The sequence below is a fragment of the Prionailurus bengalensis genome, chromosome A1 (genome assembly GCF_016509475.1).
Source record: "Prionailurus bengalensis isolate Pbe53 chromosome A1, Fcat_Pben_1.1_paternal_pri, whole genome shotgun sequence".
NCBI classification, from domain to species: domain Eukaryota; kingdom Metazoa; phylum Chordata; class Mammalia; order Carnivora; family Felidae; genus Prionailurus; species Prionailurus bengalensis.
In genome coordinates, this window is record NC_057343.1 from 9,493,094 (window position 1) to 9,509,511 (window position 16,418).

The 16,418-nt window shown below is 39.8% G+C and overlaps 1 protein-coding gene across 4 annotated transcripts in view; it reads right to left on the bottom strand.

The window, feature by feature from the left end:
• The window catches only part of KATNAL1 (katanin catalytic subunit A1 like 1), a 102,491-nt gene that overhangs the window by 34,080 nt on the left and 51,993 nt on the right, over nucleotides 1-16,418 (bottom strand). For all 4 annotated transcript variants that reach the window (XM_043576100.1, XM_043576080.1, XM_043576089.1 and 1 more), the window contains exons 5-9: nucleotides 10,728-10,855; nucleotides 10,226-10,331; nucleotides 4,673-4,831; nucleotides 3,821-3,947; nucleotides 318-452 (exon numbers count right to left, since the gene is read on the bottom strand). In XM_043576100.1, the coding sequence (XP_043432035.1) occupies nucleotides 318-452; nucleotides 3,821-3,947; nucleotides 4,673-4,831; nucleotides 10,226-10,331; nucleotides 10,728-10,855 (655 nt within the window). The remainder of the gene's footprint in view (nucleotides 1-317; nucleotides 453-3,820; nucleotides 3,948-4,672; nucleotides 4,832-10,225; nucleotides 10,332-10,727; nucleotides 10,856-16,418) is intronic.

Below are 16,418 nucleotides of genomic sequence, written 5' to 3' on the forward strand. Positions count from 1 at the left end.
CTGTCCCCCTCTCTCTCTCCCCCTCTGCACCCCCCCCTTGCATATGCGTGCAAACTCTCTCTCGCAAAAATTAACATTCAAAAAAAAAAAAGTAAAAATTTAGAGATCCTATCAAATTTATTAACACGAATACTGCTCTGAAATGTAAGGAGCTCAACAGAGAACTACTGTGGCCTCTCTTTCCACCTAAGACCAGTTGGTTTTGTGATACTACAACCTTTAAGCGGAATGCCAATGGACTAAATTCTTACGTAAATGGAAAAAGGTAACAGGAAGTAAAATAAAAATATATATATAGTAAAAGGCAGGCATCATACCTGTTGGGAGAGGTATATATATCCTTTTTTCTAATCTCCTTCTCAAAGCTTCATCAATGTCCCACGGGAAATTAGTAGCAGCCAATACCATAACCATTTTGGAAGGATCATCATTCTCTAAAGCTCCTCCAACTCCTATAAATGGTAAGGGCAAAAGGAGTTTTTCTTACTGTTCCTTATTCTTTCATTCAACTCACATCTCTAAGCATCAGCCACAGGCTTCGTCATAGGCTCAATGACGAAAATAATGCAGTCCTTCTGACCTCTGTATGGTGGCAGAACCAGACACATCAACAGATAACTACAAAACAAGGAGGTAACGATTTACATCATCTAATCCAATAAGAAAAATTTTTTTTTCTGTAAGAAAATGAATATAGATTTAATTTGCTCTGAAAAGAAGAGGCATGGGAGATTATGCTGTTTTCTTCCTTATTTTTTTAAATCATGAAGTTCCTCAAAAAAAAGTTTTATTTTAGTTGTCAGTCTAATTTATCTTCTCAAGAATAAAAACGTTCACATCTACTAATGTACTAGCATGCAATCATAACATTTGTTGCAGGTTATATACTGCGACAATTTTATCCTTCAAACTTCTAAGTGACTTGTTAAAAATCAACAAAAAATTTGAGAATAAATCTAATAATCAGTCACTACTGAAAATAGCATTTCTTTTTATACCAAACAAAATATATGCACATTGAGTCTACTTTTTCAGAATTAAAATTTTAGAATAAGAAGCTTCAGATTACAGGGGCGCCTGGGTGGCGCAGTCGGTTAAGCGTCTGACTTCAGCCAGGTCACGATCTCGCGGTCCGTGAGTTCGAGCCCCGCGTCAGGCTCTGGGCTGATGGCTCAGAGCCTGGAGCCTGTTTCCGATTCTGTGTCTCCCTCTCTCTCTGCCCCTCCCCCGTTCATGCTCTGTCTCTCTCTGTCCCAAAAAAATAAATAAACGTTGAAAAAAAATTTAAAAAAAAAAAAAAAAAAAGAAGCTTCAGATTACACAATGGCAACTCTGGAAAATGTTCAGTGAAAAAAAAAAAAAACATCAAACACTCCACAAAGTTTATTGATAAGAGTTTCTAGTTGTAGCCTGGCATAACAAAGTAGAGAATTTATTTTTTTTTTAATTTTTTTTAATGTTTATTTCTTTTTGAGAGAGAGAGAGACACGTGAGTGGGGAGGGGCAGAGAGAGAGGGAGACACAGAATCTGAAGCAGGCTCCCGGCTCCGAGCTGTCAGCACAAAGTCCAATGCAGGGCTCCAACCCACGAACCATGAGATCGTGACCTGAGCCGAAGTCAGACATTTAACCGAATGAGCCACCCAGGCGCCCCACAAAGTAGTGAATTTAAAGCAACCCAGTTCAATACGGTATTTTCTTAATTATTACTAAACTCCTGATTCAACCATTGCCACAAAGAATCAAGCTCTCCAGGCTGCCTGTGTGGCTTAGTTGTTAAGTATCTGACTTTGACTCAGGTTATGATCTCATAGTTTGTGAGTTCGAGCCCCACACTGGGTGAGCTCAAGACCTGCTTGGGTAGCCCCGCTTCTCTCTCTCTTCTTCTCCCTCTATCTTTCTATCTGCCCCTCCTGGGATTTTCTCTCTGCCCTTCACTCACTTGTGCCCTTTCTCTCTCTCTCTCTCTCTCTCTCAAAAAAAAAAAAAAAAAGAAAGAAAGAAAGAAAGAAAGAAAGAAAAAGTAATCAAGCTCGCCAACTAATAAGCAACAGAACTGTAGTCACAAATACCCCTCGATGAAATTCAGCTAAATTTATATTCAGTGATATTTTTAAAACATCTAATAGGTTTCCTCTAGATCCCTCCCCAAAAATATAACATACTCACTCTTTTCTTTCATACGTCAGCAGAAATTAAAATGATAAACGTTTTGAGGGGAGGACTTGTACTACATTGTTTTATGTATCTTACAGTGCCTGGCACCATATAGAACACACACTCCAAGTATTCAGTAAGTATCTATAGCTGGTGTATAATCTTATTTGTTTTGAAACAGCACGTTCTGGATATTAACACATTTTACATATACCACACAACTACCAGAACAATAAACCTCTAAAAGAAGGCTCTGGCCCATCACTCTCTTCCTTCACTGACATTCCTTTGTCTGAAAAACTTCTGCCAAAGCTTCAAAGCCCAACTCAGCTATTCCCTCCCATGATTCCCTTAGTCTGGGTGGCACCTCTCCTACTGTGTTTTCACTGCACCCAGAGGTCAGTTCTACCACACAACTTATAACGTATTGTTCAGTTGCCTGCTTCCCAACTAGACCAGTGGTTCTACTTTCTGGTTTCGTGCTCCTTTTATTTTTTTTAAGTTTATTTATTTATTTTGAGACAGAGAGAGAATCCCAAGCAGGCTCCGAGCTGTCAGCACAGAGCCTGCCCGACGCAGGGCTCGAACCCATGAACCGTGAGACCACGACCTGAGCTGACATCGAGAGTCAGACATTTACCCAACTGCGCCACTCAGGCGCCCCTGAGGCTCCTTTTACACTCTTAAAAATTATTGAGCTCCAGGGGCGCCTGGGTGGCGCAGTCGGTTAAGCGTCCGACTTCAGCCAGGTCACGATCTCGCGGTCCGTGAGTTCGAGCCCCGCGTCAGGCTCTGGGCTGATGGCTCAGAGCCTGGAGCCTGTTTCCGATTCTGTGTCTCCCTCCCTCTCTGCCCCTCCCCCGTTCATGCTCTGTCTCTCTCTGTCCCAAAAAAATAAATACACGTTGAAAAAAAAAATTAAAAAAAAAAATTATTGAGCTCCAAAGAGCTTTTGTCTGCGTGGAATGTAACTATCAATATTTAGCGTGAGAAATTAAAATGGAGAATTTTTTTAAATATTACTTCATTTTAATATAATAACGACTCTATTATTTGCTAATGTAAATACCATTTTATGAAAAATAACTATGATTTTTCAAAACCAAAAAGAAACCAGTAAGAAGAGTGGCATTTTCTTACATTTTTGTAAATCTCTTTAATGTCTGACTCAACAGAGAACAGCTGGACTCTCCTATCTGCTTCTGCTTTCCACCTATTACGACATCCGAAATGTCTTGTAGTCTCTGAAAAACTACACTGTATTCTCGGGGAGAGAATGAGAATCAGAAAGAGCAAATAACATCTTGATATTATCATGAAAATAGTTTAGCCTTTGCAGACCTTTTCAAAGGGTCTTAAAGGGGTCCTGGGGCCCCGGACCACATCTCCGGAACCTCTGCTCTGAATAGTTAAGTCCTTGCAGACCATGACGTTCCTTTTCTTTGTAACTTCACAACCTGAAATGGTACGTGATTCATGACAGGTATGCAAGAAGTGCTTTTCCTGAGTGCACGAACAAATGGGGGGGGGGGATGAACAAATGATCACAAATAAATTCGGACTGCCTTCTAGTCCCTTCCCTGACAATTTCCACAATATGAATCTCCACAAAATTCAGAAAGGAAATATAATGGTTGGGTGACAGTAATTAAATATCAATTACCATCCATCTGAATGAGTAGTTCAGACTTGACTCTGCGACTTGCCTCGTGTTCATCAGAGGTTCCTCTTCGACTGCAGATGGAATCTATCTCATCAATGAAGATTGTGGTGGGTGCATAAAATCTAGCCTTTGTGAAAAATATTTTAAAGAAACCATTTAATGAGCTCATAAAACAATCTGATTTTTTTAATGCCATTTCCTCCTCCTAAGGAAATGGTAAAAACAAAAAGAGCAGAAATTTTGCACTGCTTTAATGTCACCATGTGGTTGCCAACAGGGATTAAATCATTTATATCACATAAAGGAAATTTCTAAAAATAAAAGCTATATGGTTGGTGAAGGTAGCTGACATACATGGGGATTCATAATACTATTATTTATACCTTCTGTATTTGAAAATCTCCAAAATACAAATCTTTTTAAAGACAAATTACCCATCACCATCCTCAAACATACATACTTTCTTAAATAACTACCGCAAATCCCTTATGAAAAAGGAACAAACGTCAATGATAGATCAATTTGATTTTTAAAATACACATTACAAAATACTCTGCTCAACCAGCTCATTAGAAATACAGAAATATCAAACATACACAATTCCAAAGTGTCTTCAACCCTCACTGGAAAGGATGCTGAAGGGCCTTCTTTTATGTCAGAGAGGAAAACACACATCAACTACTCCACAAAACCCACTACCCCATATCTTCCTCATGGGTCAAGAACTGTTCAACTATAAGTCCATTTGCCCTTTTAAAAACAGATCCCAGGTGAATGGATCTAGATTTATAGGGATATCATTTGTCTACACAAACAGTACTTTGAAATCTGAATATATAGATCATCACTCACCATTTCAAACAACAGACGGACTAACTTCTCAGATTCACCTCTATATTTAGATGTCAATGTAGAAGAGGAAACATTGAAGAATGTTGTGCCACATTCGGTGGCAACAGCTTTAGCTAGCATAGTCTTCCCAGTGCCGGGGGGTCCAACCATCAGTACGCCCTGAAATTTCAAAAGATGTATTAAATGTTTTATCAGATTAAAATACATTCTTATAAAGTATCATCAGCTATTGACATACATAAAAATTCCCATCAAAAGGTAAACCCAATTATCACAGTGAAATCATGGTGCATTTGATATGAGTATCATTTTACACAGTAAAAAAAAATGAAGACTGATTTCATAAAATGTCTCGAATCAGAGGTAGTCAGAAATGGGTGTTACAACAAAAGGCCCAGACAAGAAGAAATCTTCTGATACATTTCAAAAGAACCTACCCAGGGGCACCTGGGTGGCTCAGTTGGTTAAGCGTCCAACTCTTGGTTTCGGCTCAGGTCATGATCTCATGGTTCATGAGTTTGAGCCACACTCTGGGCTCTGTGCTGTCAGTGTGGAGTCTGCTTGGGTTTCTCTCTCTCTTAGTCTCTCTCTGGTCCTCCCCCACTCATACTCTCGCTCTCAAAATAAACAAATAAATTAAAAAAAAAAAAAAAAAAGAACTGACCCAATTTTCTTAAACCTGGAAGAAGATACATATATATAGTCTTGAGCACTGCTTAAGACTGACTGCTCTATTTAAACATAAAATAAAACCTTTTCTACCACATCTAGTAGAATTACATATCCCTTGCCCTCCTAAGGGACAAAACCAATCTTCCACAATACATAATACACAGTATTTAATCAAAACTAGATCCACTTATCAGTTAGTAAGGTAACTGAAATCTAGTGGCAATTCAAGCATAACCAATTTAGCTAGCATTTCGTCAGCTTAATGTGCTAGACAATAGTTTACATACGATAGTGTTACCGATGAAAGAGCCACTAAATATAACAGACTCAAAACTACATTTTAGTTACTTAATACCTTTGAAAACAAAACTATTCTGTAAAAATAAATCAATAAGGAGTAAAAATTATTCAAGAACACCAATCGTTTAGTGTTGAAGACTACTGGATTTTCAGATACTTCCTATTTTCTTCTGACACTTTTAATGGGAGTGCAAATATATAAGTGACGCTACATTTCTTTCGTATAATAGTGGATGATCTTAATTCCTTCCCATTTATTTGGCTTAATAAGCTTCTGGGGATTTACATTTTGAAAACTATGTGCACATAAAAGTTTCAGAAATTTAGAAACTGTCCAAACCCTTTTCTAGTGTAAAAATTAAGAAAAGGAAAACTCTTTTAAAATAGAGCCTGGAGGCCAGAAGGGGGAGCTCTCACACCCTACAACCCCTAGTCGATTGCAGACCCAAGGGGAAGAGATCGGTCTTGCAAGTCAACGCTACCTTAGCTACTTTACCACCCCAGCAGGAGGAAGAAAGGTTTTTCTACTCCCCTGGCAACAGTCCAGCCAATGAAAGAGTGTCATAACCCAGCCAATGAAAAACCACTATACTTTAACCTTACACTTTGCTCCAATAGATTTTCCTCTTTTTTTTTTTTTTAATGTTTATTTATTTCGACAGAGAGAGAAGCAGCAGAGTGGAGGGGGTGCAGGGAGAGAGAGAGAGAGTGAGAGCGAGGGAGAATCCCAAGCAGGCTTCCTGCTGTCAGTGCAGAGGCCAACTCAGTACTCTAAATCAAGAGTCCGACAGTCAGATGCTTAGCTGACTGAGCCACCCAGGAGCCCCTCCAATACACTTTTTCTTTGCAACAGGCCTCCCAATTTCTCCTTTCCTCTACAAAAGAGTGTTCCTCTCCTTTGTTCTCCAGTCTTGCCTATGGTTCTGCCATAGCTTGCTTGTCCTAAATTGCAATTCTCTGCTATTCCTAAATAAACCCAGTTTTTGCTGATAAAGTAACTGAGTTTTATTTTTCAGGTTAACACAGCTATAGAATTCAGACACCCAGAAAGAGCAGAGGTCACTAGGATTTAAAACACTCCTTTTATAAAAAGTATTTTGCTTTGCAAGGAGCCTTTAACGGTGCATGAGATTGGTATTTTGGAAACTGTAAAAACAACTAATATAGCACAGCTATAGCCAAATTCATTATTTCTTTTTCTAATGTCCCCTTTGAATGCCCTTCTCAGTTCCTGTAATGTCCTTCAATGGGGCCACCTCCAACAGGAGCTAATTTCCAAAATTAGCATCTGTACATAGATAGATTCACACAGTACAGTATTTATAAACGTCAGCTCCTCTTTCAATTATCTCCTCGGTTTCCTGTATCTCCTTCTCTATCAGCTCCTTCCCTCAGTATATAAACAGACTTAAATCTGTCCTGTTAACAAAAAATCCTTCACTCGACCCTACATATCCTCTAGCTACTATTCACCTCGCCTTCCCTTCTCAGCCAACCTTCTTAAAGAAATGGTATGTGTTTACTATTTTTTCTTTATGAGCTACAATCCGCCTTCCGCCTCCACTAATTCACTAAAACTGCCTAATTTACTAATGCCAGGGTCATTTTTCAACTTCTGTCGTTTCTCCTTCTCTCTGTCCATTGAGGGTGCTGATACCTAACATTCATTCCCTTCTTCCTGAAACACTTTCTCCCCGGGTTAATTCTATGACCCTCTTCCTTCCCTGAGACTCCTCCTCTTTGGGACTCTCCTCAGTGCCTTTCGGGTCTCCTCTTCCTCTGCCCTTTACATTCTCAAAGCGATTCCAAGCCTTTTGCTCTTTTCCCTTTATAGACCTCCTTGAACCAGCTCATCCACATGCATATTCTCACTATTTTAATTTAAATCCAAACTCTATCCTAAGCTCCACATCTCTGTTTCCAATTACTTGCGGAGTATTTACCTAAACATATTTTGTTTCTATTTAAACCTGCACCTCTTCTCAATTTCCAGTATCAGTTTATAGTGTGCATGCTGTATAATAAAGAATTTGGCTGTTTTTTTCCCCCCCAGTTCCCGGGAGGTGGAGACCACAAATCCTCGGAATTTCCAAAGTGACAGGAGTGTCTTTGTTGTTTCATTGGAATCCTGAAATTTTATGTTAATGTGGTGACTCATGGTAGGCCCCTATATAGTTTATGCTAATGAGATAATTCAGATGGTAGCTGGCCTTGCCAGAAAAACCAACCATAGGATCAGAGCGTTAGGACTTTGAGCCAACTTTGGGTTGAGTGATGTCAACCAGACCTCTAGAGAAAGGAGACTGGAGACTGAGACACGTGGGCAGTGATTCAATCAATCCCAGCTATGTAATGAAACCCCAATAAAAACCCTCCACAGTGAAGCTTGAGTGAGCTTCCTTGCTGGCAGGACTCTATGTGTTGTCACACACCCATGTGCTAGGAGGGCAAAGCAACCTGACTCTATGGACAAAAAAACAACAGCAGCTTCGCTTCTGGCATCCTCCTGATCTTGCCCCTATGCGTTTCTTCCCTTGGCTAGTCCCGATTTGCCTCCATTTGCTATGATAAAAATTGTGATTGTAAGTACAATGCTTTCCTAAGGTCTGTGAGTCATTTCTAGAGAATTACCAAATCTAAGGAGATAGTAAGAACCCCCAAATGTATAGCCAGCTGGCCAGAAGTGAAGGAGACCTGGGGATGCCCAAGTAGGCAGTTGGCATCTGAAGTGAGGACAGTCCCACGGACAAGTGCCTTCAACCTCTGAGGTTTGGCCCAAAGTAGCTGGTGTCCCAAGTAACTGCACGCTCCTTCAATTAAGCCTGGAATTTGGGGGTCATACAACTTGTCCCTCTTCCTCATCCCTATAAACTATTAGTCATATCTTTTATGTATCTCATAAATCCACCCATTTTTCACTGGCCAAATAACAAATGCCTTTGTTCAGGTCCTCACTGTTCAGCTCGACTGGTGCAACATCCTCTTAATCAGGTTCCTCATCTGTATCCATCTATGCCCATCTCCAGTCCATCCTCCATACTTCTGGTCAAGGTGATCTTTCTACGTTTGCAAATCACCCTCCTGCTAAAGACTTACAGAGCTTGGGGCGCCCGGGTGACTCAGTCGGTTAAGCCTCCAACTCTGGATTTCGGCTCGGGTCACGATCCCACAGTTTTTGAGTTCAAGCCCTTCGTCAGGCTCCACGCTGACAGCACTGAGTCCACTTGGGATTCTCTCTCCCTCTCTCTCTGCCCCTCCCCCCCTGCTTGCTCTCTTTCTCTCAAAATAAATAAGTAAACTTTATAAAAAAAAAGATTTACAGGGCTCATCGTGATAGGTGGGTGTATGCCTACTATTCCTGCTGTCTTAAAGCTCTTTTTTTTTTTTACATTTTTTTATTTATTTTTGAGACAGAGAGAGACAGAGCATGAACGGGGGAGGGTCAGAGAGAGGAAGACACAGAATCTGAAACAGGCTCCAGGCTCTGAGCCGTCAGCACAGAGCCCGACACGGGGCTCGAACTCACAGACCGCGAGATCGTGACCTGAGCCGAAGTCGGCCACTTAACCGACTGAGCCACCCAGGCACCCCTTAAACCTCCTTTAAATACCTACTTTCAAATACCTACTTTTCTCTCTTTTAAATATTGTTTTAACAGTTACAATAAAAAGGGAATATACAGTAATATGTTACCAAAATTTGGTAGATTTGTAACAGTCCACAAAAGTTTTTAAATTGTAGAAGACAATCAAAATGCTATGGGTATTCCAAGCTATTTGTGTAAATACACAATTTCTCCTCTTCTTTACTGTAAGGCATGTCCAAAGAGAAAGAGATATTGAGAAGGGAAACAGACCTTCCTACGTAATCCAGAAGGGCAAAGTAAGATCATGGTTTTATTTCACTCTACCAGTCAGATTTGCCTGTGACTAAGACCAAACAAAGTTCCAGGCAGCCATTGTCAGAAGGTTCTTTTTTAAGATGCCAAAATAAAAGCAAAGGACTTGGGAACTAGCCCTGGGCAGACTTTTTAATCTAAAGTAGAGGGCATGTCTTAGAATTATACCATGCTTAAATGAAGTGACCAAAATTATTAACAGTGAGAAATACGTCAACTTTTAGAAAGGCATTTATTTGATCAAACACTTATTCTATGAGATTACCTGCTGTTTAGGGGCACCTGGCTGGCTCTGTTGGGAGAGCATGCAACTCCTGACCTTGAGGTCGTTGAGTCTGAGCCCCAGGCGAGGTGTACAGATTACCAAATAAATAAATAGACTCTTTAATTTGCTTCTTAATTTTTTTATCTACAGAAACAGACATCTAGAAAATTCTTAAAGCTTGGCAAATCTGAGGGGCGTGACTTAACTGAAGACGGTAATTTCAACACTCTGTCCCTCTCTTGCCATGCAGAGGCAACACACCTCAACTACAAATTCAAATCCAGGTATTTAGGGGGTACACAAACCTCCTCCAGCTTTTACTCACTGTGCTAACAAACACATAAAGAAACCACAATGGTGTCTTTCATTATCACGTAAGCCACATTTTTATACCTATTTTATTTTAATACATGCTCACCTTCCACGGCCTTCTAATCCCTTTGAAAAAGTCAGGCATCCACATTGGCAGAACAACAGCTTCCCTGAGCAACTTCTTAGCTTCTTCCAAATCTGCTATGTCATCCCTTTGCAACGACAGCAAAGTTTCGTGTTTATTCAAGGACACCTCTGACTTATGGGCAATACTAACTCTTTAAGAAATTTTTTATTTATGAAGTTATTATTACATTAAGAACATGATTTAATTAATACTGCATAAAATGATCAGTGAAAACATATGGCAGTTATTAATTAGGACATGTTATTCAATTAACAACCTCCATCAGTTATGGCAACATCACATTAACATGTAAAATGTCTCGGTTATATTTTGAAAGAATTGTCCTGTCAATCCTACACACTCATATATTAGGCATGAAGTCACAGTCAGGAAGATTAATGGATAATAAGAAAAGACTCACACCAGGCCACCCAATAACGTGTTTTCTCTGCTACTTTAATTTAAGAACTTAAAGACTAACCAATGAATGCTAGGATTCCTGGATACGATGTCTCTCTCAAGAGTTTCTACCAGATCCTTATCATAGCCCGCACCATCAAATTTGGGAATTTCACCATCACTTGCACCGTCTTGCATATTCTTCCTTCCCTGGAGACAGATATAAAAACAGTACTGTTCAATAACAAGAGATCATTTTAGGGGCGGCTGGGTGGCTCAGTTGGCTGAACGTCCAACTCTAGATTTTGGCTCAGGTCACGATCTCACGGTTTGTGGGATCGAGCCCCGCATTGGGCTCTGTGCCGACAACTCAGAGCCTGCTTGCGATTCCCTCTCTCTTTCTCTCTGCCCCCTCCTGACACATGCACTCTTTCTCTCAAAATAAATAAACATTTTTTTTTAATTTTTTTTTCAACGTTTATTTATTTTTGGGACAGAGAGAGACAGAGCATGAACGGGGGAGGGGCAGAGAGAGGGGGAGACACAGAATCGGAAACAGGCTCCAGGCTCTGAGCCATCAGCCCAGAGCCCGACGCGGGGCTCGAACTCACAGACCGCGAGATCGTGACCTGGCTGAAGTCGAATGCTTAACCGACTGCGCCACCCAGGAGCCCCAATAAACATTTTTTAAAACACAAAAAAACAAGATAATTTTAATTAACATCACTGAGTTTCAAAATATTATAATGTAATCATTTTAAATAATTTTTTTGTTATTTTAAGATAGCGTTTTCTGATTACCCAAATGCCACCCTTCCTTGTTCATTTCCTCAGAAACGGATGAATTGGCCAACTTTATTATCCACTCCTTCAAATTTACATCCGTGGACGGACAGTTGCAAGTAAGACTAAAATGACCCTTGCTAGATATTTCTGAATTTGTGGATGCAGGGAATTTCCACCACCACCAGAGAATACACAGACTATTAACGCAGAGGACAAAACAACCTTAATTCACTGAGAACCTACTACCTGCCAATAAATCTCACATATACTCACAACAAGGTAGGTATTATTATCCTTATTTTTAAAATGAGGACCTAGGACTCAGGTGAAATAACTTAATCACCCATAATTATTAAATGGCAGAGTAGAGATTTTAATGCATCTCTTCCTGACTCCCCGAACCCGTGCCCTTTGCACAACATGAGACCATCTCATGCCTAATGGAGTCAGCTTACAGCTGAAGAGCTTTACAAACTATGACATCCTTCAAAGCAACCAAGAAGAGGCTGCATATAGGGAAAGAGTTGGGACTCTGAACTGCTTCTTACAAAGCCTTTTCCCTGTTACTCTAAGCGCCCCTCAGGATTCAGGGGTTTCTTCCTAGTAAGGTCCTTGGACCACATCATAAAGTCATTGTAGTGATAATGGTAAAAGGACCTTTTTAAGTGGTGCTATTAAGACCACTAAAGCAATATGCTTTACCCCAATTCTTCATTTAATAATATGGTGGCTTTAAAAAGAGAATTACATGCTCTGTTTTCTATGGGGTTCTGCCAAGATTTACTCAGCTTTGAGGAGCTTGAAATGAAACGTGCTCAGTTGCTAGAGATAGTTCAACCGATGGAATGACGTCAGGGGACAGAGCCAAATACCTCCCCAGAGCTTCAGCCCCACAGTTACTGTCTAATACAAAAACGAAAGGGAAAGAGTCAAAAAATGAGTCAATATCCTAAGCTTAAATCTGAAGGGAGAGAACAGCAATGAACCCCTCCCACCACACTTCATCTGAGATACACCATAGGCTTGACCATAAGTGCTGACAGGGGACTAAATGGCTCCCTTTGGGCAAATGCTCTAGTTCATTAAGCCACTAGGTAAATGACCAAATAGTAATCTTGGTGACTTGACCCAAAAAAATGAATAATTTTCTGTTTCTAGGTAGCACAGTGACACTATCAAGGTGAATTTTCAGAAAGATTCTTGTATTTCAGATGATAGATATCAATATTGACACTATGAAAAAGAGTAAATTTGGGGCCGCCTGGGTGGCTCAGTCAGTTAAGCATCCAATTTCAGCTCAGGTCATGATCCCACAGTTCATGAGTTCAAGCACTGCATGGGGTTCTGTGCTGACAGCTCAGAGCCTGGAGCCTGCTTCAGATTCTGTGTCTCCCTCTCTCTCCACCCCCCCCCCCCCCGCCTTGTGCTCTGTCTCTGTCTCTCTCCCTCTCTCAAAAATAAATAAACATTAAAAAAAAAAGAGTAAATTTCTGGCATACCTACACAACAAACATTACATCTACAAATTTAAAATGAGCTCGGCCTAGAATCACATTTTATAATACAGGTAGGGCACAGTTACAAAGCCACATTCAAACAAATCACCAGAAACTAATCCCTTTAAAAACTTTTCTAGGGCTCAGTCTGTTGAGCATCCAGCTCTTGACTTCAGCTCAGGTCATGATCTCACAGTTTGTGGGTTCAAGCCCGGCATCCGGCTCTGCACTTGGGATTCCCTCTCTCTTCCCCTCCCCTGCTCGTGCTCTCTTTCTCTCTCAAAATAAATAAACTTAAAAAAAAAAAAAAACACCTCTTCTAGAAATAAATCAACTAAAGAATGCAACAGAAACTGATATATCTGAGACTTAAGTCTTGAAATGGCATCGTAATTTCAGACCTACCAAAAAATTACTATTAAAAAATGTAGGTAGACATCCATTTTAATATGAATGTCCAAGTGGTAGGAAAGACTTGATAAATACTACCAAGAGAAAGAAAAAGCTGTACACTTATCTGAAAGTAATAGAAATCAGAGGATTTTTAAGAATAATAAATACGTGAGCATCTGTCTAACACATTTCATTGTGCAGTAGGTTTTATCGGTGAATGCATACACACTATCTGCCCTCATTGAGCATCTAGTCTGGTAGGGGAAACAAGTAAACAAAACAAAAACATACATAATCATAAACTGCGAAATGCTACGAAAAATGTGGGTGGTCAGGGTGGCTAAAAGGTATTGAGCAAATAAAACAGATTGGAGAGAAAGGCAGGGGCCAGCTCACCTAGGCCCCTGCAGGTCACAGTGACGAGTTTGGATTTTATTCTAAGTGCACGGGGAAATTTCTGAAATGTGTTCAATAGGGAAGTAACAGGATCCGATTTACATTTTTAAATGATCCTTCTGCCTACCATGTGGGAAAAGGATGGGGTGGAGGGTGGAGAAGAAGCAGAGAAAGAAAAGCCTCTATTACACTACTCAAGGTCAAGCCTCTTAATTCGCAGAAGAGGAAATACGGGTGTAAGCCAGTCAAATGACCTGCCCTAGAATCCAAAGTTTATCAAAGGTAGGGATGAGATCTGAGTACAAATTAAGCAAAAAAGATTCTAGGAACTTTTACAAATCAAAATGGTGAGGTTATTAAAGAAAAAAATTAGGGAAAGTAAAAGTAAATAATTTGGTTACCTTGAGAAATCAACAAAATGGGTGACCATTATTTATCAAAACAAATACCCAGCTAACCTGGAATAGGAATATCAAATATAAGTAACTGTAGTTTCAGTTCACGGGCTAGACTAACGGTAATACCTAAAAGGGACTGAGTTTTCAGGCAACTAAGATAACCTCACCCAAGATATTATTACCTGTACAGTTTATTAATGATAACAATACTAGCTGCAATAACACTGAAATGATCTTAGAATTCTTTGCTTAGATTTTCACATTAATTGACAAAGATCAACACTAGCAAGAATCTGATATTTAGCATGAAGTCTAACAGCCCTTTTTCCTCAAAATATTTTAGTATCTTTTTGCTAACATCTCAATTACCCTTATCAAGAAAGATTTGTTAATGATCTTTCATTAGTATTGGCTCATCACTCTATTTGAAAAAAAAAGTGAGGCTAAAATTAGCAACTAACCCAATATCAGATAGAGTCCATTAATAACACAGCTTGGCCTAAAGCACAAACAACGGTTTTTGCATCTTATTGTGTGCCTCCCCACAGGGGCAGATGAAGTGGAAGATGGTCAGTTACAGCTCTGAGTCTTGCGTTTCAGGTGACAAGTGAATTAGACCCAGAGAAGGATACCCAGGGTGAGAAAGGATTGAAAAACCACATCATATAGAGGAGAATCAAGGACACCAGAGACATTTAAGGTAAAGAAGAAAACACTAACGGACCCACATGACCAACTGACCTGTTCACCTCCATCTCCTCTATCTTATTCTAAAGGAAAGAACTGGGACCAGTAGAAAGTGACAAAGGATATGAATTTCAGATCAGCAAAACAATTTTCTAACAATGGGTTCTGTCTAACAAAGGGGTCATTGCTCTTGTTAGGTGGTGAGCTACCCAACATCAGAATTACTAGCTAATTAGTAATAAAAAGCCACTGGCCCACAGTCCCAGTGATGTCTAAGTTCATCTCAACTGAGGTCAGCAACATCACGCCAGTAGTTTGGAATCGGTCATAGAAGTACTTATACCACAGAAATCAGCTGATGGTATAAATCGGGGCTTGATTGTTTTGTTAACAGTCTAGACTTAAGAAAATAAGGGGGGGGAATGTTAATGCAGGTGAAACTGAAAAGTATGTCATTTCCGCAGTTGTTACTTCATAAATAGCGCAGAAACTAAGGAAATATTTTTCCGGTATCTGAAAACCATGATCCGATTCATCGAAGTTGCTCAAGTACCCGATGAATGAATGAACTACCGACATACATTCCTATTGTTACACTTTCATCTTACTCATTAATGAGAAAAAAAATACCACCCAACATTCACGTCAGAACTACATTTCTCTTCATCTGTTAACTGCAACCACAGGTTGGCCACAGACACAAGATTAGTAAAAATCAGCAGAGGCCTTGTGTGAGAGTCCATTAGCTCTACAAAATTTACAATAAGAGGACTATATATTTTATGATTTGTAATGATGTGCTACCCATCCTTAACATCAGATTTATAACAAATGTGTGAATGTGTATATACACACACATTTTCAGGAGACTAGTTACTGAACGTTTACCAGTATACTACTAGTTAGATGATCATCGTTCGTCAAATAGTACCCATATGATGGTATCCTTTTCTTCAAGGAAAAAGAAAAAAGTTTTCTTCAAGTCACTGTTCATCTGTACAAGGACCCCTCAACAGCTCTCAATCCAGTTTATAACATCTCTCCACATCAGACATCCAGACATCCCTACACTTACTCAGGGGTGATAGGAAAGGAGTCAAAAAGGGTCATTTGTTACACGAAATTCAATGAAATAAAGTCGTTGACATGTAATAATTTTAAATTGATTCTATTAATATAATTTACCATGCTTTATTCTGAATTCTACTTAAAAGCATATACAGGGGTGCCTGGGTGGCGCAGTCGGTTGAGCGTCCGACTTCAGCCGGGTCACGATCTCGCGGTCCGGGAGTTCGAGCCCCGCGTCGGGCTCTGGGCTGACGGCTCGGAGCCCGGAGCCTGTTTCCGATGCTGTGTCTCCCTCTCTCTCTGCCCCTCCCCCGTTCATGCTCTGTCTCTCTCTGTCCCAAAAATAAAAATAAAAACGTTGAAAAAAAAATTTAAATAAAAAAAAGCATATACAGCTTTAATCAGGAGATCATAATGGAAGCACTGCCATAGTCTGAAAATACTTGAGAATCAGAGTTTTATGAATTAAACTTATTTTCGGTTGTAGTACAAAAACATCTCCTCTGCTACCTAACATTTTTAAACCATCTTTTTTCAATAAAAAAAAAA